This window comes from Lycorma delicatula, chromosome 3, assembly GCF_047948215.1.
Source record: "Lycorma delicatula isolate Av1 chromosome 3, ASM4794821v1, whole genome shotgun sequence".
Lineage (NCBI taxonomy): Eukaryota > Metazoa > Arthropoda > Insecta > Hemiptera > Fulgoridae > Lycorma > Lycorma delicatula.
Window position 1 is genome coordinate 198,846,438 of NC_134457.1, and position 21,351 is coordinate 198,867,788.

Below are 21,351 nucleotides of genomic sequence, written 5' to 3' on the forward strand. Positions count from 1 at the left end.
TAATGACATTTGTTCAGTTTGTTCATGATAATGCAATAATAAATCGGTTTTTGTGTTGTCGAGAATTATTTGATTATACCAAAGACAAAATATTTTTTGTGCAATAAATTCATATTTTGAGCAAATAGGTACTTCATTGAATTTCTGTGTTGGAATTTACACAGATGGCATTCTGTATGTAACTGGTTTGATAAAAAGTTTTGTAATGATTGCAAAAGAGCCAAACCAGAATATTCTATTTACCCATTGTTTTTTACACTGAGAAGCCCTTATGACAAAAGCTTGACCAGATGATTTGAGAATAGTTCTTAATCAAATAAATAATACGGTTAATTTTATCAAGTCAAGACCATTAAAAAGTCAGCTACTCATACAACTGTGCCAAGCTATGGATTATAAACACAAATCTTTATTCTTTATTATTCATTGAGGTTAGATGACTATCCAAAGGAAAAGTTTTATTACGAGTACTTGAAAAATGAACTAACAGCTTTTCTTAACAAAACATCTTCCTTTTTCCTTTTTGTGAATTTAAAAAAATGGTGTGCCAAATTAGCATAATTGTCAGATATATTTGCTTTTCTTTATAGTCTCAATACATCTGTAGGGGCCAAATGAGAATACTCTAAATTCAACTGATAAATTATTATGATTCGAAAAAAGGTCTTATTCTGGAAAATTAAAGCTGAACAGGGTAATTAGATAAATTTGAAAATGACCCAAAACATTGTTGTGACAAGATAGAATCAACAGTAGTCAAGCATTTGACATTAATAGAAAAACAAGTGGAAAAATGCATGTATTGTATATTTTCCAACACTGCAGTTAGAAAAATATGATTGCATAAGGAATCCACTTGATGTTAAACCATGCTGATGTTACAACAGTCCTTTATCTTGAGTCAGGAAGATATAAATTCGAATTGTCTGTTAATTTAATATATTTTGTTTGTTGTTTATTACTAACTTCTAAGACGTTATATTAAATTAATTTGTTTGATTTGACAAAAAAAAATGTAATAATAATTTTCACTACCTAAAGATCATACAAAAGAAACTTAACACTACAAAACATCTAGCTTACACACTCACAAATGGATATAACATCATACTCCTACTCATGAAATAAATTAAAATAAGTACAAAAATGCAACACAGCAACTTAAATAAACTGGCTCACAAATTTTTTAAATTGCTGAATACCATGCAGCCTGGTTGAGGCATGAGATATTGTTCTATTAAAATGTTTAATTAAATAACTTTAGTTCAGTTAGTCATTAAAAAGTTAACAGTTTTACTAATTCTCACTGATAATCCTCAATAACAAAATATATAAATGTACTACAAAAAAAAATACATAAATACTGCACGTTTTTATTTTGATTGAGGTCCAAAATAGTTGTATGTTCACGCACATATACATGCAGTTAGTCTTGTCCATCTCAGGTCAACTGACTCAGAGAGAATGTTGTTAAATTAACTATAAAAGCTAAATTGTAACAAAACACAAACATTCAAATTAATTATGCATTTAAGTAAATTCCATTAAAATCTTGTGCTTGCCTGTAATGAACAAATAATTATATTAAGTATGTTCTATATTTGCTTGTAATTGTAAGGCTAAAAAAGGTAAATTATATTAAAGTTGTGTACAAGGTATTCACTTTTTTTAAAAAAATAAAAAATTTATATCTAATTTCTACTGAATTATTTCTTTGATAACGAACAACTTACTTATAATTTGAGCTTTTTATCTATTTTCTACTTAACAAGATGAGTTGTGAAAAAGAATCATTACATCGCATAATATAAAAAATTAAGTATTATATTTTAGTATAAAATGATACAGTCAATAAGATAGTACTATCATTTTGGTTTAGATTTAAAAATTTATTCACTGTTTTTATAAGAGAGCTTATTTATAATCAATGAAGGTAAGAATTAATAAAACTGAATATCTAGTATCTGTAAGTAAGTTAGAAATATTCGTTTTTATTTAATATTTACGTTTATTTAAATTTCCAGTTTTCGTACTTCTTCATTTTTTTTTTATCCTGTGTAAGTAATATTTATATATTGGTCTTCAGTTTCAACGTGAAACATATAACATATGTTAGAGTTTACTTTTTCATAAAGCAGCGCACAATTATTCTCAATAATGTTTATAATATTGTAGAGTTTTTAAACTCCTGAATCCATTATTAGTTTTATTTTGTTGATTATTACCTGGATATATTTATTACTGTTCTCTTATCAAAGTATTAAAAAAAGTTTATGTTTTTTTTTCAAATTCATCCATAAGATAAAAAAAAAACTAAAATAATCCTCCTACCAACAAAACCCCAAATACATTACCAAGAGGTGTATATTATATTAAAAAAAGCAATGTTAAACACAAATTTTAATAATAAAGATATCTAAAACATTTATCGAAGTTAAATATGTTTTCCAATTATTTTATGTTCGAGTACTATGTCCTAATTATGGTTTCAGAGAGAAAAATGTTCAAGATATGTTTTGGAATTCATTGATAAGAAACTTTTTTATTTTATTTTTTAAGAACTTTAATCTCAAATTTGTTTTGTGCTAAGGAGAATGATAGGAAACTTAAGATTTTTTTTGATGATAGATTTTTAAGAACTGTTTAAATAAGATTTTTTCCAATTTATTATTTTGTCAAAAGTTGTTTGATTGCACTCATTTTTAATTTTATAATATATTTAATTGCAGCTGAAATCACATTTGTGTAATTTTTTTTTGATACAGTTTACTGAGTCATAAACATAACTCACATTATTTTATAATAAATTATATATAAAAATACTAGTAAAAGGTTTTATTGCTATAAACTGCAATTAAATATTGATCAAAGCATAATAATAAAAAAGAATGAGAGATAAACATTGTTTATATTCATTCATCAGTATGACAACAGATGATGATTGTTTAAAATTATGAAATACTAAACAACAATGGTCAAATTAATCGATCCTTTTCTTCTAGTCTTTCAAACTAATTATTCACTTCTTTCTCAGTGGAGTATTCAACAACACTTCAGCCAACAAGGCTCATCTTAAGAAGGTTAAGGTTACACTCCAATAAATATGTAATTTGATACACATGCGTTAGTTTATTTAATACGCTAATTCTATCAACTTTAGTGTGCTAATAAAGTTCATATTGTTGTAGTGCATTATGATCTTAGATTTTATTATGCTCGAAGTAGAATGTTTATGTTGCAGTTAATTTCTTTTGTTATGTGTATCTGTTTTGTGACATGATTTATAAAATTTGATTCTGTTATTGCATACAGTACTTTTATAATAATTGGGTGATAGTGAATCCAGTCTGTTTAGTGTACAATTACTACTGTTAAACATTTATATCTCTGGCTTGCTTTGTTCATTGCAATGAGTACAGCAATTAAAAACATATACATAATAAACACAGCATTAAAAACATATAGTATGAGTACATGTTTTTAGTTTTCTGTATAATCTTGTGCATTTTGTCTTGTTTTGAAAGCAACTCCCCAAAACATTATCAGTTTGGTTAACTGTTAGCTAGTGTCTGTATATCATTATGTGATTTTTTTATTATTTTGTTGTGTATGTCTGTTATTTGTGTTTTATGTAGCAAGTTATTTATTAGTGTGCGTAGGTAATTGTTAACATGAGTGAAATGTTTTGTTATATTAAGTTTATCATTGTACGTAGTTGTTGACGACAAGAGTACATGAATTAAGTAATGCTATATGTATGAGAGAGAGAGCTAAATGTTTGTACTACATACTAAATGGATTTGGTATCGATCCACTTCAAGTCAAGCACCAATAATCTCAGTGATGAAAGTGTGAAACTGAAAAACCTCTTTATCTTTTTTTTTTTTTTTGTCTTCAGTCATTTGACTGGTTTGATGCAGCTCTCCAAGATTCCCTATCTAGTGCTAGTCGTTTCATTTCAGTATACCCTCTACTTCCTACATCCCCAACAATTTGTTTTACATATTCCAAACGTGGCCTGCCTACACAATTTTTTCCCTTCTACCTGTACTTCCAATATTAAAGCGACTATTCCAGGATGCCTTAGTATGTGGCCTATAAGTCTGTCTCTTCTTTTAACTATATTTTTCCCAAATGCTTCTTTCTTCATCTATTTGCCGCAATACCTCTTCATTTGTCACTTTATCCACCCATCTGATTTTTAACATTCTCCTATAGCACTACATTTCAAAAGCTTCTAATCTTTTCTTCTCAGATACTCCGATCTTTATCTTTATGTAACGTTATTGCTGTTACCTGTGTTGTATTTTCAGTTAGTAATTTGCATTATTATTCCATATTATACTGCATATTGTCAGGTTGAATGAAATATGAATCATGATACCATGAGTGTGATACCATAAGTGTATCGTGTAAGTGTAAATCGGAAATGTTGCCTGCGGATATCGTCCGCCTATCGGACGATATCTCGCGAAGCAGTGGAGATACTTACAGGGGTAATGCCAGTTCAACTACTGATAGCCCTCAGAGTGAAACGGGTGGAAACTAGGATCTTGCCACCCCAGGAGAAAAACTACAACTTCAGGCCTATACCAGGGAACTGATGTGCATATGGCAGGAATGGTGGGGCACAGGCCAAAAGGGTCGGTGGACCTGCTGTCTGAATGGGGACATTCGAGCTTGGTGTGAGAGGAAATATGGCCAAATTGATCTCTTCCTTACACAATTTTTGGAAGGACACGGGATTACAGGGCGTACCTTTATAGGTTTGCCCTGGACTACTCGGATCGTTGTCCGGTCTGTGATGATGAGGAGGAAACAGCGCACCATGTTTTCTTTTCTTTTATGTGATTTGAGACTGCTCAATGGTGTATGGTGATTGTACTGGACCGTGAGGATATTTTCACACCAGAGGAACTCCAGCACATCATCCTAATGAGAGAACAGCAGTGGATGGCAATTGCAAGCTTCAATAAGTTCATAATGGAAGAGCTAAGAGCTGCAGAAGAAGCCCAAAGGAGACATCAGAAAGTGCTGGAGCGAACAGGCCTGCAGCCGAACACCTTGGAGGCCTCCTGAGCATCTGGGGGTCACCTTCATACGTTGAAGGCGTGGGCACTCTGTTCCTGGTGCCCGATGGCGTTCTCATTACTACGGAAGACAATTGCCACTTGGTAAGTACTGGGCTGGGTGAGTCTGTTTGCGTGATTTTTTTTTACTCTTGGTGATGGTTATTGTGGTTGTGTGAGTTATGTTACATGAGTGTGTGCTACCATGAGTATTCACAGTAGTAAGGAAAAAAAATTCTGTTACTTGTGTTTTTTACCTTGTTGTGATGTGTGAGCGATTGTTACTCCTTATGTTGGTGTTATCCTTGGTGTTGCATGAGCATTTGTTTGGATGTTTAAGTTGTGATTCCAGTGACCGATTGTGTGTGCGAATGTTTACCTTCCTCCTGAAGTAATGTTGCATAAGCGGTTCCTAGGAGGGGTGGGTTACTCGGTAGTGCATAAGAACACATACACACTTAATAACATCTTACAGAACCTGATAGTGAGTCCAACACTGCTTCGACACCTATTAATGGAGTTCCTCCATTTCTATAACACAAAAAAAGGAAGTGTTTAGGAAGAGGTAAGGTGTTTCTTTTGTGATCAAAGAGTGCATGTGATTTATGTTCATAATAATCCACTTAATGTGTTAATTTTAGCAAATTCATTTAATTTAGTGAGTTGAAGTCTTGAGTTTTATATTGTGTAAAAACTCGTTATGCTTAATATCTTTGTGTCTTTATTTTGTTAGGTGATTTGGAAAGATTTATTCTATTGTTGTAATAAATGAACCAGTAGTTTGAAGAAGTGAATAAATAACTCCATTCAGCCTACTTTTGGAAAACAACAAAAAAACACTTCATACTGCTGAGAAAAGATTTTTGTTGAACATTATATATTATATATTTATATATTTATGTATTTTATGTATTATGTATGTGTTTATGTATTTTATATTATTTAGTTTAAAAACACTGGCAGCTAGAATTTGTCACATAAAATTGTCCTAAAACTTTTGTTCAGGCCTTAAAAATGTTTAATAAGTTCTTTTAACAAAGATTACATTAAGTAGTAGTACAGTAGATGGGAATGTAACTCGTAGCATTCGCATCAGTGGCATCCTGGCCAAGGCGGACTGGAATATGTCAAAAGCCAAGTTTTGAAGATGTCCTCCGGTAAAACCCATAACAGCTAGAAACAGAGGGGATGGCGGAGGGTGTCTTCCCCTACGGGGGTCAGGATGTTAAAGGAGCATAACTAACTGTACAATAAAACTTAAAATAAGAAGTTTATTACTAAACGGCCTATCACTTTCATGTGTTCATAAAATAAACTTAATTATCTTCATCTTCAACAGCATCATGAAAATTTGTACAAGTAGTTAGGAGTAGTAGTTAGTTAGTAGTTAGGACAAGTAGTCAAAGAGTCGTAAAATGGTTGTTTGTTCTTGGAATATATTGCACTACTTTCATAAGGTTAATCAGTTTTGCTTCTTTAATAGGCACTTTACCTGCATAGGCCTGTTCATTTGGTAAGTTTAATTTTCTGATTACAAGTTTAGGTTTCACAAGTTGGAATAAATGCTTTAAGAGACCACCAATAGTTTGCAAAGCAACCATATAATATGGTTCCTAACTGGTCATTTCAAATTGCTTCTACTTTGAAATAGAAAATATCTGAGCATCTGCTTGTTAGGATGGCAGTCAGAGCATTTTCTTCCTTCTTGCCAGTTCAAATGCTAGTAAATGATTTCTTATATCTGTGAGTTAATGGCAAGAGTTCCTGTTGTAATATTCAGAGTAATTTCTGTAATAAAAGAAGTAAATGGTATTAAAAGTTAAAAGTATGAACCGAAGATTACTGATATAGCAGGTTTACAAAGCAGCTCATAAATTTGTTAATTTGGTTGGCTTCATCCAAATTGAAATACAGTACCTATATTTCAATCTACCGCATCTTGTACAGGATTCATTTACAAGATTTTAAAAGCCTACCAGGTTAAGTTTTAATATTAGATAATAAAATTCAAACTTTACTCTAAATAATGTTGAGCTAATAATGAAAAATTTGCCAGTTTAATCAATTACAATTACTGTCTAATTTAATGATCTGTTTTCATTATTACTGGTTATTTTTGAAAAGGTAACAGATGAAGTGAACAAATAAATTGCATTAAATCATAGAATACATTTTACAAGTTTGTTGATATTTGTGTAATTCATGTAAATGGATTTTTAGTCCTTAGTCTATCTTTATACACAATACATTCTTATAACTATCGGTACGTTGGCACAAAAAACTACTAGCATTCAGCAATCCGAAGTCGCTGTCATCATTAGATTCTAAAGAGCTCATGTCTGATTCTGAATTCACATTTATCACAAAATTGTCAATGTGCACATCATATAAATGTTCATCTTCAATGTATTTTTTTCAACAATGACAACATGCTTGCAGACATTGCTCCACTCAGTTTCAGACATTTTATGAAATTCCTCTTCAGCCATCTTAAGAACGTCCGACATGTTAACAGTTGTATTTCTTTTAACTACTTGACTCCAAATCACTTCAATGGCATTTAAGCCAGGGTGATGAGGTGGCAACCATAGAACTGTGACCATAATTTTCAAAAATGTCATTTATTAGAATTTTCTTTGTGTAATTTATATCATGTAATTCAGTCTTCATAATTGCAGGAAACAGTTAATTCATTGTTCAGCTAACTATTTTATATTATCACTTTTTAAAGAGTTAGAGTTTGGCTGCTTTTTTAGAACGTTGTGATCCGATATGTTATCTAGTAAATGCATCAACATATATGTTGCGCAGGGGCTGAAAGCCTATGTACTTGTGTTTTGCATGCATTGGCCTCTGTTACAAGCAAACTAACAATATTGTCATTTTCTATATGTCTTTAGTGGTATAGTAATATATAAAAAACCAGGTTTCATAAAGTTGCTGTAGCATATGTAATTGCTGAGTTTTATTCTAAATTTTATATTGATGTGATCTAGGCCTACTTCCTGTTGTACAGCAACTAATAATAGTAGAATCATACATGACTAATGTGCTATTTATGAACTGTTGTAAACACAACACGTAATTCTAAGAATTTCATTTACTTACTTTTAATCTACTTTAATCATTGCGCTGAATCCTATGAATCACATGTCACACGTTGCTTGTAATTATGTTCTTGAAGTGGATATTACAGAAACATTTATTGCAGTATATATATTTACTTAATGAAGTGAGTAGCTGTTAGTGATTTATCTTTACTGTTGTATTCTTTTCATTTAAGGCTTTGTCATAAATTCGGTCATGTAAATTTTTAATATTTCAATACAGTTGTTTTCTTTTAAAATGTCTAAGTTAGGAGGAAAAGGTACAGTAGTTCATAGTCAGGCAAGAGAAATATTTTTTTTTTTGCTTGATGATATCACCACATAAGCTTGAAGCTTGTGGGAGGAATGTGGAAATGTAGTGTATAAAAAATGCCATACAGACTGGGTTTCGAACCCAGGACCTCCGGATGAAAGGCTGAGATGCTATCACTCTCGCCACAGAGGCTGGCGCAAGTAAAATTGAATTCAATGTTTATAATTTCTTTTTACAAAACAATATCGAACCGGAATAGTGAGGAAAATTGAAGTGCTGAATACAGTTGGTCAAAGTGACAAAAAAAGTATCAAAACAAACGATCCAAAGAATTATAGCAGAAGGGAAATCAAATGAAACTGAGAAACCATCCATGTTCATTTCGCTGAGAAAACATGTAAATCTCCCCAGTACTGTGTGCAATTTAGATTAATTTGACAGGAATTCTTTGAGACACTTAATAAATAAATTTTATGTAATCGGAAGATGCGTTCCTATTGTGAAGAGAATTATCTATCTGCAATTATATCTATTATGCAAAAAAAAACCCGCGAAAGTGAAATTTATTTCAAAGGTAGTGAAAGATCTTTAAGGAGAATATTACTTAAAATGGGATTCATGTGGGGAAAAAACAGAAGACAACCGGAAAATACTGATAGAACAACATGACATTAAAATGCAAAGAATGAAATTTCTACAACAAATTTAATGTTTCGCGAAGAAGGAAAACCAGTTGTATACACAGATGAAACTTACATTCATAGTAGTCATGCGACACCAAAATCGTGGGTAGACACAACAAACCTTAATGAGGACTGAAAATTCCAGTATCCAAGGGCTCACTATAATAATTGTTCATGCCGGCCGTAATAAAGGATTTATTAGCAATGCTTTACTTATGTATGAATGATATAAGAAAGGAGATTATCACAAATCGATGGATTCCGAGAAGTACATGAAATAGTTACGGCAGAAGTGTATTCCCAACCATTTCATATTCCCAAATTCCTTATTTTACATTAAAAATAACACTTCTAAAGTATGTTTTAATGTAATAATTAATATTTTTAAATCTTTTATAATGTTTTTGTACGAATTAATAACAGCAATTATTTTTAATTTTTCTTTTTTTATTACAGGTACTACAGCTAGCAGTTATTCTGACAACATACAATGTATGTAGTGAATCTGCAAATATTTTAGCTTTTCCAACTTTTCCTGGATATAGTCATTTTATTATAATAGAACCATTATTAAAAGCTTTGGCAAGTAGAGGTCACAATGTTACAGTCGTTAGTTATTTTCCTCAGAAGACACCTATTAAAAATTACCATGACATCGATGTCTCTCACACATTACCTCTTGTAACTAACAATGTGACTGCAGATTACTCTTTGAAAAATTTTAGAAATTCAATTGATTTTATGCAGTTTATATATGATTATAGTTACAAAATATGTGAAGCGATATTTAAAGAAAAACAAATACAAGATATGATAAATTCAACTTCTGATTACGATTTAGTGATAACTGAACTTTTTGGATCTGATTGTTTTACTGCTTTTGCATATCAATATAAAGTACCTTTAATAACAATAGTCACTACTATTGGCTTTCCATGGACACATAAACGAATTGCAAATCCTGATAATCCTTCATACATAGCAAATTATTTTTTTCCTGTTAAAAAAAATATGAATTTATATGACAGATTCATTAATACAGCCACTACGCTTTTAGCTAACATCGGATATTATTATATGAGTGACATTCCATCATACAAGTTGACAAAGAAATATTTTGGTGAATCTTTACCTCCACTTTATGAGATATATAAAAACACATCATTAATTATGACAAACAGTCATTATTCTTTTCGCCAAGTTCAACCTTTTCTCCCAAATTTTATTGAAATTGGAGGAATACATTTAAAAGAACCTAAACCACTTCCAAAGGTGAGCACTATATATATATTAATCATTTTAATATTAATAAAGCTTTTATCTTCGTAAAATACAATGAGCATCACAACAGTATCAGTTAACTTTTTTTTGAACGTTCACAACAATTTTTAATAGAATTTTAATGACAGAGTAGCTCAGTCAAGCCAAAATTTGACAGTCTAACTAAAATTTGAGCCTCTATGTAATAATTTAGTACTGCTAAATTATAATTACCAATTTTAAAAAATTAGTTTGGTAATTATAAATGACTTGGTTCAATTAATTACAAAGCTTTTACAATATTTCACGGCGTCCCTAAGAGGCACACAGTTTGGGAAACACAGATATAAACTATACTATTCACAGCCAAGAAAAGTTTTACATTACTTTGTACAATATGTCATGAAGTATTCATTCCTCACAACATATAAAAATACAGTGGAAAGAAATTAAGATGAGGAGATAATCAAAAGACAGTTTTGACTACCAGCTAAGGAATAGTTCAAGAATTCCCACCCATTTCTAAACCTGGTAGAAGTGGGTTGATCTCAAACTGTTGTCGGTAAAACAGGTTAACAGGATGAGAAAATTATTTGAGCAGGTAATGGTTGGAAATGCTGATGATGGTTAGGATGCTGAGTCCTGCAACCGAAGTAACCTATACTAATATTGGTAAGTCCGGGAGAAAAATATTAGCACTGAGAAGGGTGTCAATGCAACCAGACAATAATGGAAATTAGTATGATAACGTAAATTCACTCAGCAAACAAGTTGATTAATGCATAAATATTATTTTCTCGGAAATAGTTTCCTTCTTTTTGAAGTCAAACCCTAAGGAAAATTTTAATACTAAAACTGTGTCTTAAATAGCCCTTTCTATTTACAACCACCGGATCCAGAAATTGCAGTTCACACTATGGCACCTAGAGTAAGCATTTTCACATGATATAATATATACCTTTATTATAACTGATTTGTTTGAATATTCTTCCAGAAATTTTAACTGTGTCTGTTGGTAATGTCCCTTCACTGTTGAGAGAATGAAATATTTTTTCTTAATGTTGATATTTTTTATTTTTAAATTTATACATAAACAAAATATCACATTATAGAAAAACAAAAAATGGCATTTTGAGAGCGTAGATTTTGTTCAGAAATAAAAATTAATAAATTTAACAACCATAAATTAATAATTTTCTACCTATTTCAGAAATACATGAAATATTTATAAAAGAAACAATGTATAGGAGGCATCTATACCACAACATTACAAACCGTTTCAGACAGATTAGTTAAAAATCGCACATAATTAATGATAAGGAAAGATGATATGTAAAAATATTTAGACATGAAAATTAAAATATGTGTCATAGAAAGTAAATACTATAATTAAGTAAGCACTGTCAAGGGCATTTGGTTAGAGATCTTGAAGGCAGCTGAGCAGGATAACTCATGTCAATAAGGATGAAAATACCCTTAGGTATTCAGAAAACAACTAGATCAAGGGAAAAACCATACATAAATAGTTAATTTTAGTTGAATTAGATAATGTAATTAAATGATTTATTATATTTGTAATATTCTAATATATCTTCAGTGCCAATAAACTATTTATTACAATTAAATAACCTTAATAATGACTTAATTTATAGGTTAATTAGCGATTGTAAGATTAATATGACACAATAAATTACTGTAAAAATTATATTTATTTGCTAAATCTTCTGCTATAACATAATAAATATAATTCATTAATCTACCTATAGGTTTACAGTTTTTGATTGTTCATGTTCTGAAATTAACATTAGTCAACTGTAATTGAAAATATCAATCAACAATAAAAGATATCTGACCTGAAATCATAAAAATGTTGAACTCTATGAGTTTCAGTTAAAAGGATATTTGATTTTAATCAGCACTGGATTACATAACAGTTAGTACATATAAATATGTATTTATCTACTTTAAAGTTTATATTTGCTTACTAGTTCTTTGAAAATATTTTCACTCAATTTTTTTTGTTGTAATTATAGTTTCAGCAGTAGGTGTTTGGGATTTATTGTTCCAAAAGAGCTTATAAGTTAAGTTAGAGTAGATAAGGTGATCTTATCCACAATTAGACAAACATTTTTCTAAAGTAATAATAACTGAACCCAGATAGTTTGAGTATTAATCACACATCTCAGGAATGGTCGAACTGAGAATGTACAAGACTACACTTCATTTACACTCATACATATCATCCTCATTCATCCTCTGAAGTAATACCTTAATGGTAATTCCCGGAGACTGAACAGGAAAAAGAAAGATTGAGTATATAATTAACATTTGCATATGAGTATCCAAATTCAGTTAAAATTATGAGAAAATGACTGAAATTAAAACAGGGTTCTAAGCATAATATATCTATAATAACAGCTGATCAGTAATGTTGCAAGCCAATAATCTAAGAAAGGGAGATTGATATGAAATTATAAATAGAAAATATAAAATTACAGATTTACTAAAAGTAATCTTCTGGTTGACTTCAAGTCGACAAAACTTAATTTTGTACTTTGATTGTTTATTAATACTGAAACTAACAAAATTTAAATTTATTTGCAGGATTTAAAGGAGTTGTTGGATAAATCATCACAGGGATTTATAGTGCTTTCTCTTGGAAGTATGTTGCGATGCTCAACATTACCAAAACATGTCATAAATGCCTTTATAAAAACATTTTCAAAATTACCATACTTGGTACTTTGGAAAATAGAAGATGACCTACCTTCTTTACCTCAAAATGTTATAACTAAAAAATGGTTACCTGTTAATGACGTCTTAGGTAATTATTTCTCTTGTACTTCATCAGTTTCTTGTTCATAAAAAATGTTTTTTGTTAGCAGATTTATCCTGCTTCCATAATAAAATTTTGCTTATTTTTGTTATAAACAATTACATTAGAAGATCCCAAAAGTCCCATTTCTGACTCCTTAGACTATTCAGAATTTATAGCAAAACCTTGAAGAGATCTCTTTGGGTCAGAGAAGATGACAAAAGGAACAAGATAAATCCTATTTAATCAGTCTCCAGTTACTGATAGTGTAAAACTTGTCAAACTTTCCATTAATTTTGATATTTTCTTCACTGTCCCACTTCACACCCCTACCTACATCTTTCTCACCGTTCAGAATCATATAGAAATTTTTTGCTTTATAAACCAAAAGTTTTCTTCTGCTTGTTTCCTCTTCTTTTCATAACCTGCCTTTCAGACAGATGTAGTTTTTGAGGGGCTACCTTCTTAGATCTCTGAAAATGCAGTTTATTGTAATTGAAGTCCTTTTTTAGAGAAGAAGACATATATATTGTTCTGCTAAAATGTACATAACATAAATGCAGGAAAGAAAATGTTTTCCCAAATTCTAATTTCCATTTATCGCAATAACCAATCATTTAGCATAAATACATAGTTGTTGATCAGCTCTACTTTGCATACAACCTGAGTTAATACACAAAAAGAGCCGTGTGTGGTCTATTTATCACCATTTAAAACCTGCGGGAAAATGACCCATAATCCTCACAGGTCATAAGAAAATCAGATCATTATTTGTAAATTTAATATTTCCTAACTTCAACAAGACAATAAGAAAAAATGTAAAATTAATATTCTTCTGAATAATATGCAGAAATGTGACTATTATAAAGAACCATTAGAAAATGTATTGATAATAATATATTAAATTTTTTTTTTTAAATTCATTTTATCTGATATTAACAAAATATAACTCCTTCAACTTGAACTACATGCAGTAACTGAAAATAGAAAAATGTTCTTCACTTAATGAAAGGCAGTTCGTAAAAAGACTTTCTGTAAAGTTCAGATACACTTACCTATTAAAAGTAAAGGTATGTAAATATGTTTAAATTCCTCCAGAAGATTTTTTTAACTTTTTTAAAACGCTGTATGGAGATGCATAAATCCAAACAGTTTCTGTTCATAATTTTAATTAACTTTATAAAACACTGAGATATATAGTCTGTTTATAAAAAATAACGTGTTAACAAAGTACGGAAACCCTTAAATCAATTTTCAACAGTATAACATAGAAAAATAATTTTAAACATATTATCCTACCTCGAAATGATCTGTTTTTTTTTTTTTGTTATGAGACCACTACATTGACAAGCCACCAAAGAGGCAACTCATAAATTTTAAGTAGAAATGGTAGGTATATGACATAGATTTAAGAAACATCAAAAAACATTTTTTTACAAAAAAGACTTGGGACTACGACAACCCCAACCAGAAAGATAATCATTTAATATTTTTCTCAGCTAGATTCAAAATTGGCCTATAGTACACCCCGATTGTGATTTCAAACCTCAGAATCACATTGAGGTACGACTACTTGCCAAATTTTATCTTCTTAGCGTTTCACTGCTGTGAACTTTCTTAAGAGTTACTATAGGCCACTTTTGAAACAAATTATGAAAAACTTTAACTGACCATCATTTTAGACATACTTGTCATAGCCTGAAGTTTTTACAAAAAAAAAAAAAAAAAATTCCCCTTTAAATGGTGTGTTGCAATACTAACCTTTCCATTAAAACTTTTGAGTCGTACTGCCATGAAGACTTTCGAAGTGTTTGCAACGATGGCAGTCTCATATTGAAAAACAGATCATTTCAAAACATTAATATTTACTAAAATTAATTTTTCTATATTTAAATATTAATAATTCATTTAAGGGTTTCCATACTTAGCTTACACTGTGTAAGAATAATATAAGGTAATATATATGTATAAAGAAATTTTAATACATCAAGCTGCTTGTCAGATAATTAATTTATTACCAGAATTAATTTATCTACAATTAATGCATTAGTGGGATGTATGCAGACTATAATTTAAAAATCTAAATCTATTAAGACTGCCAAGAACAGTATATAATAATAGTATATGTTTTGAATCATTTTTTTTTTTATAAGATAATATATAATAGAATAGAATATAATGTATAATCTAGATGCTACCACTCTGCCAAGCAGATTGGCAGATTTACCACCAAACATTTTATTTATAATTATAGTACAATAATTGATTTATTAAAAACATTTTGGAAATTATAATTGTAATTACTTATTACTTATTTTCAGCTCATCCTAATGTCAAACTATTGATAATGCATGGTGGGATGGCAACTACAATTGAAGTCATTAATGCTGGAGTTCCAGTAGTGGGGATACCAATGTTTGCAGATCAGTCTGGAAATGTAAAAAGTGTTGTAAATAAGGGTATTGGTGTTGAAGTTGATTATTTTGATATAACTGAAGAAACATTTTACAATGCAGTTAATAAAGTTACATCAGATCCCAGGTAAATTACTATGTGTCTTTTAATAATTTTGATTCTTTTATGGTATAATTTTTTATAATTTAATAGATTTTTTGAATGAAATATAGTTAAATAATCTAGGATATCTGGTTTTGTGAAACCATATATATACTTTACGCACAAATTTTTTATGACTGCACTAGTTGGACTATGATCTTCAATCAACACTGATTTTTTGAAAGTAGATTAATTTGAGAAGAAAATCAAGAATTATAATTACAATAATACTGCCATAAAAAAAATAAACAAAAGTATCCAGTAACAATCTTGGTCTATAGTTGAAACAGTTATAGGCAAAATCTTTTCTGAATGTCTTTAGGAATAGGTTTTTAAGAATACGTAAACTTAAAATATTTTAACTGATGTCTTCAAAAAATACAGGTAAACTTTTTTATCATAAACTACACTCTTCACTGCTTTTTTTGTCTTATGATAACCAGTGGAAAAAAAAGCTGCTTAAAATTATTAATTTTGATATGATAAACAAAACAAGGTCTAATAAATAGTTTTAATGAATAAAAGTCTGATATGAGATAACAGTCACTCCTAAAAATGTAAAGATGTTTTATACTAATAATAATCCGCTATAAACTTACAAAAGAAAGTGAAAAATTAAATTGTTTAAAATGTTTATATTCACCTGAATTCACTTAATTTGATTGTTTCTAGCTTTTATTTGTTGATGTTGTACATATTGTAATATTTTTAAATATATTTTGTTTACAAGAGGTATTAGCAATATCTCTCTGCTAACACCCATGCCAGACTAACTACAGTTAGTTAGTTTTTGTTACAGCAAATAAATAAAATTATTATTAAGTAAATATTTAAAATTGTAATGAAACTATCATGTTTTTTTTTATTTAGTGATCTGCAAGATAATAAAAAAAAATTGATAAAAAATAATTAAAACTAAAAATCTGAATGAAAATATAAGCATTCCTTTTACACATTGCACTAATACAAAAGCACAGTTCTATGATAAATTTTTGGGATTGCTGATTTAAGTTTTATACAAAAAAAATTTTACAATCTTTTTTTACAGCTACAGCGAAAATGCAAAAAAATTGTCAAGAACATTCAATGACCGACTAAATACTCCATTAGAAACAGCCGTATTTTGGACAGAATATGTTTTAAGGCACAAAGGAACATCAAATTTGAAGAGTCCAGCATTAGATTTATCATGGTATCAACTCGCATTGCTTGATGTCATTTTCGTTGTTTTTGTTATAATACTAACCATTCTTTCTCTTATTTATATTATACTAAGAGTTGTTAAACATTATTTATTTACATCAATCAATAAGAAAAATAAAAAGGAATAATAATCTTTTAAAATTTGTTAAAAATTTTATTTAAAATATAATCTTTGTTTTGAACATTCAAAGAAGTTGGTTGGTTACATAATCACACATGTTCCTTCACCACAGTTCAAATATCTTTTATCTTCTTCACAACATTCCTTCTTCCCAAATTTCTCTCAATTCGTGATTGCTCATTGAGTCTGCCTCTTGATTAGAATTCCCTTTACTTCCTAATCCAAGATTTTTTCATCCCTTCCTTCATGCATACACTTGACGTACCCAGATTTGTATAACTAACTCAATTAAATCTTCTACCATGCTGCAGGTGATGCAGAATCATAAAGGAAGTATACAAATCAGGTTTTGCATCTTCATTGATTTGTTTTACTTAAACAATTTTATGAACTTTTTCATTATTACACAGTTAATATGTCAATGTTAAAAATATTTAAGGGTTCATTTGCCATCACTATTCCAGTCCAATACATTAAAGAACCTATTGTGGTAATGGGTAAAAATGAATCTGTCACTAATATTTATTGATCTTTAAAAGGTATTTGATAATAAATATTGTGATACTGCTTGTAAAATCTGACATTATGGAATCAAATGGTTGGTTTTTCAAACATAGTTATTAATCTATCTATACTTATCCCATTATAACCATTGTAAATTCTGACCTAAAATTTAAATTAAATTAAATTGGCCTATTTAAATTTACAATCATGAATTTATTTGTATTTTATTTTATTATAAATTATTTTGTTATATGGATTTCTTAATATGTCGACAGATGATATTTTTTTAAAACTTAAAAGTTAATTTAATAGCAGCATGATTCATTAGTTATCAAAAATTCCTTCCTAAAATAGTTTTAAGAAATATGACATCATGTTTGAAAAGTGAACAAACATTTTCTATACAAATTGTGTTATACTTGATAATTCAGAGAAACAGTGGTGGGGTTGGACCGGTGAGACCATCAGAAAGCGTCAGTTTTGTGTTGGATTTAGACGTGGATAGTTTAGTGTAGTGAGTATGTTAAGAAAACTGATCAGGAAATTCAAAACTATGATTTGTACATAATACAGGTATGACAATTTAATGTCAAAGGCCTCTCCATAAAAACATTTCATGGATTTATCAGAAGATTGCTTATCCTTTGACTATTTTTTAAATAACATTAAAAAATATTATTATTGAAAATGTAACATGTTATAATGACAAATTATGTTTAAAATTATAATTAAAATTAATTTTGGATTGGCCAATTCCTTAATATTATAAGTATTAATAAGATATTTTTAAGTTCTGATGTGTACAAGTAGTTATGTAATAGTGGTTCTACGAACTCAAGTAGGCTAGTTGTGGGAGTACTGAGTCAAATGTGTTTGTCATTTTTCTTTATTTTTATAAGTAATTGTATTATTCATCTTTGTTAGTAATATTTTATGATTTGTTGAGTTATTGTAATTTTTTTTGTAAAACTCGAGAGAAAAGCATAAGTAACATAGCCCTAGTACATTGTTTCGCAAATCCCAACAATAGTAAGTTTATTTTTTATTTATTAAAATTTTTTTCTTTAAAAATTATAATAAAATTTTATTTTTTTATACAAGTTAAATTTGATGTTTTATCAGAAGCTCACAAATTGGCGCCGGTTCTAAATTGGAACAGGAAGCAGAAGAACCCTATACAATCAAAAGCAGTGAATATCAATTAGAACTATAATAATAACCTATTATTCTGCAAATGATAGAGAATTGCATAATAATACAGTATGAGTGTAGTCATGTCACACAACCTGTAACCATTTTCAGTTATGGCATTTATAGATTTACGTACATTATCATAAATGTCTAAAAAAATGAGACACTAGATATACAGATATTACATAAAATGTAATATTCCTATTTAATTGTGAAAAGAGTGAAAAATCCAGGATGCTAAATTTAGTGAGTATGGAGGGTATGAATAGGTTAATATTTCAACTTCACAAGAGCTCGGTGGTTGCGTGCAATGTGTTTGGCCAAGCATTATTAGAAATAGACACAATATTCATATTAATCCCAAAAAATTCAGTGATGTGTATAAATATATCATCACATTTTCAATGCTGATAATATATTTTCTTGATTAGCTAAAATAAACAGATGAGTAAAAATCTATATAACCAAAATATAGTACTTCCTTAATATATCTCTCTCAATTCTTTTTTTTTAATTTATTGAAATAATTTTGCCTAATATTCGTTAACAATAAATATCATGATTATAATCTAAGCATTTTTTTTAATGCAGAAATCTTATAGGACATATATAATTCATTTGCATACACACACATGCACAAGTTTGACTACACTTATGTGCATTTAGGTCCAAATTTGTGTTGACAATTTATTTTGTATAAATTTAGGAAATTAATTCTATAATTAACATCAGCGTCTTCTTAACTGAATGTATTTCAGGATTTGTAGTATACAATATGAATATATATTACACCAAACATGTATTAGTTTGTATCACTGTGAGGATTTTATGTGAAACAATACTACAATATAAGTATATCCTTTACTAAGATTATTATTTGCAAGAAAGCAAAATACAGATGATGCAGGAGTTGGTCTAACAAAAAGGAAATCAATAATAAATTTTCTGTATTCTTTAATATTGAGGAATTTTAATAATACTTTCTATCAGTTAGTTACGTAATACATTAAAATAGGAATATCAGATGATTATAACAAATATAAAGATTGGTGGGCAGATAAGATGAACAGGGGGACTAATAGGAATTATGTTTAATGGTGTAAATGTTTTTATAGGTAGATTACGGTAGGAAAGGAAGGGGATGTTGAGTGATAGTGTTGATAGTAGGTATGGATAGATATAGTTTTTCCTGGACGCTAAACGAAGTGTCGTCATCGATGGTCAGATACATAATGTACTAATAACATATTAATAAACTACATTAAAACAATAAAATTACAATCTGAAATATACCAAATGGCGTAATGAACTGAAACATTCTGTATTAAAATTCAAATATTTGAATATAGGCGAACAACCATAAGAAATCGTAAAAAATAAGATAACATCATTTCATTATTCCCTAGGATGGTTCACATGTTAGCCTCTAGTTTAAACTTGCGATGCAATGCCACATAATAGATACAATCTACAAGGATGTGGTGCAGTTAGTTGACAGTCGCAGCGAGCACGAACGGGTGCATCGGTCTGAGTCATCAGATATCCATCAGTGAATCTACTGTGCCCTATTCGCAAATGGCAAATAATAACCTCCTCTCAACGCTTATTCCTGCATGAGGAGCTCGAAGGTGAAACAATGTTCTTGACAGTACGAAATTTATTGTTTATGGTAGCATTTCATTTCCCTTTGCCACATATCACGAACGACCCTTTTCAGAAAATAGACAAGACCATCAGAAATAACACGATTAATGAAAGGTGCACTCTTTGCCTGAAATTCCAATATGGCTGGAGATCCATATGGCACAGATGAATTATGCGAGTCATTCGCAAAATAATGCACTGAATCTCACAGACAATAGGGTGTCTGGAAAACCTGTAAGGCACTCATGCAATCTGAACAAATAAGTACCTGTCGAAATGTTGGGCTAATTATATTTAAGGCCTTATTATTAGCATACAGCTATTAATGTTATCACAATGAAAACACTGATGATATTTTTAGAGCCATCCTTATAAACAATAGCATCAGGATTCACGCTATTTATATTATAAAATTCGTTTCGTAAGATAACCAAATTTGAGTTCTTTTTATGATACCGACAAAGACCAAAGCAGTAATTAAATAGAGAATGCCGCCAAGAGGTAATAACATGGAGCAACAGTAAGAACTGGAGGTAATGAGAACTAAAAGGCACTGAGCTGTGATGCCTAGTTGAGCAGTATATCTCGGCTGTTCCTGGTATAGAATCACATGTTAATTAGAGAACACCGTATCAAAGGTTGGATGATTTCATTTCGCTTTAATACAAGCTTTGTAAGTGGAGATCATTTGATTCTGTCAATTCCAGAAGGGTGGCTTCGTTTGCTTGGCATTTCTCCCGCCACCATCCCATTCGGTCGCTCTAAAGCATAAGACCGAATGTCAGTGCCACAAACGGCTACTGATCTACGAAACAGTTTAGCGACCAATGTCCTAAATAGCTCCTAGAGCTTACGTAACAGCATAAGCGGACTAAGCGCGGTGCCATACACAACCGGCTTACGTGTCCCAACCGCTCACTTGTCATATATAACTAAAATGGGTAG

The 21,351-nt window shown here is 29.9% G+C and overlaps 2 protein-coding genes across 2 annotated transcripts in view; both read left to right on the forward strand.

Annotated features, from left to right (window-relative positions):
• Positions 1 to 1,795: 1,795 nt before the first annotated feature.
• On the forward strand, positions 1,796 to 17,137 carry LOC142322351 (UDP-glucosyltransferase 2-like). Its single transcript, XM_075361332.1, has 5 exons — positions 1,796 to 1,933; positions 9,569 to 10,384; positions 12,977 to 13,196; positions 15,509 to 15,728; positions 16,792 to 17,137. The coding sequence occupies exons 1-5, from the start codon at positions 1,928 to 1,930 to the stop codon at positions 17,072 to 17,074; spliced, it is 1,545 nt and encodes a 514-aa protein (XP_075217447.1). The 5' UTR covers positions 1,796 to 1,927; the 3' UTR covers positions 17,075 to 17,137.
• Positions 17,138 to 18,000: 863 nt separating this feature from the next.
• The window catches only part of LOC142322350 (UDP-glycosyltransferase UGT5-like), a 55,304-nt gene continuing 51,953 nt past the window's right edge, over positions 18,001 to 21,351 (forward strand). Inside the window, exon 1 of the mRNA XM_075361331.1 lies at positions 18,001 to 18,144. The gene's annotated coding sequence lies outside the window, so the exon portion shown is untranslated. The remainder of the gene's footprint in view (positions 18,145 to 21,351) is intronic.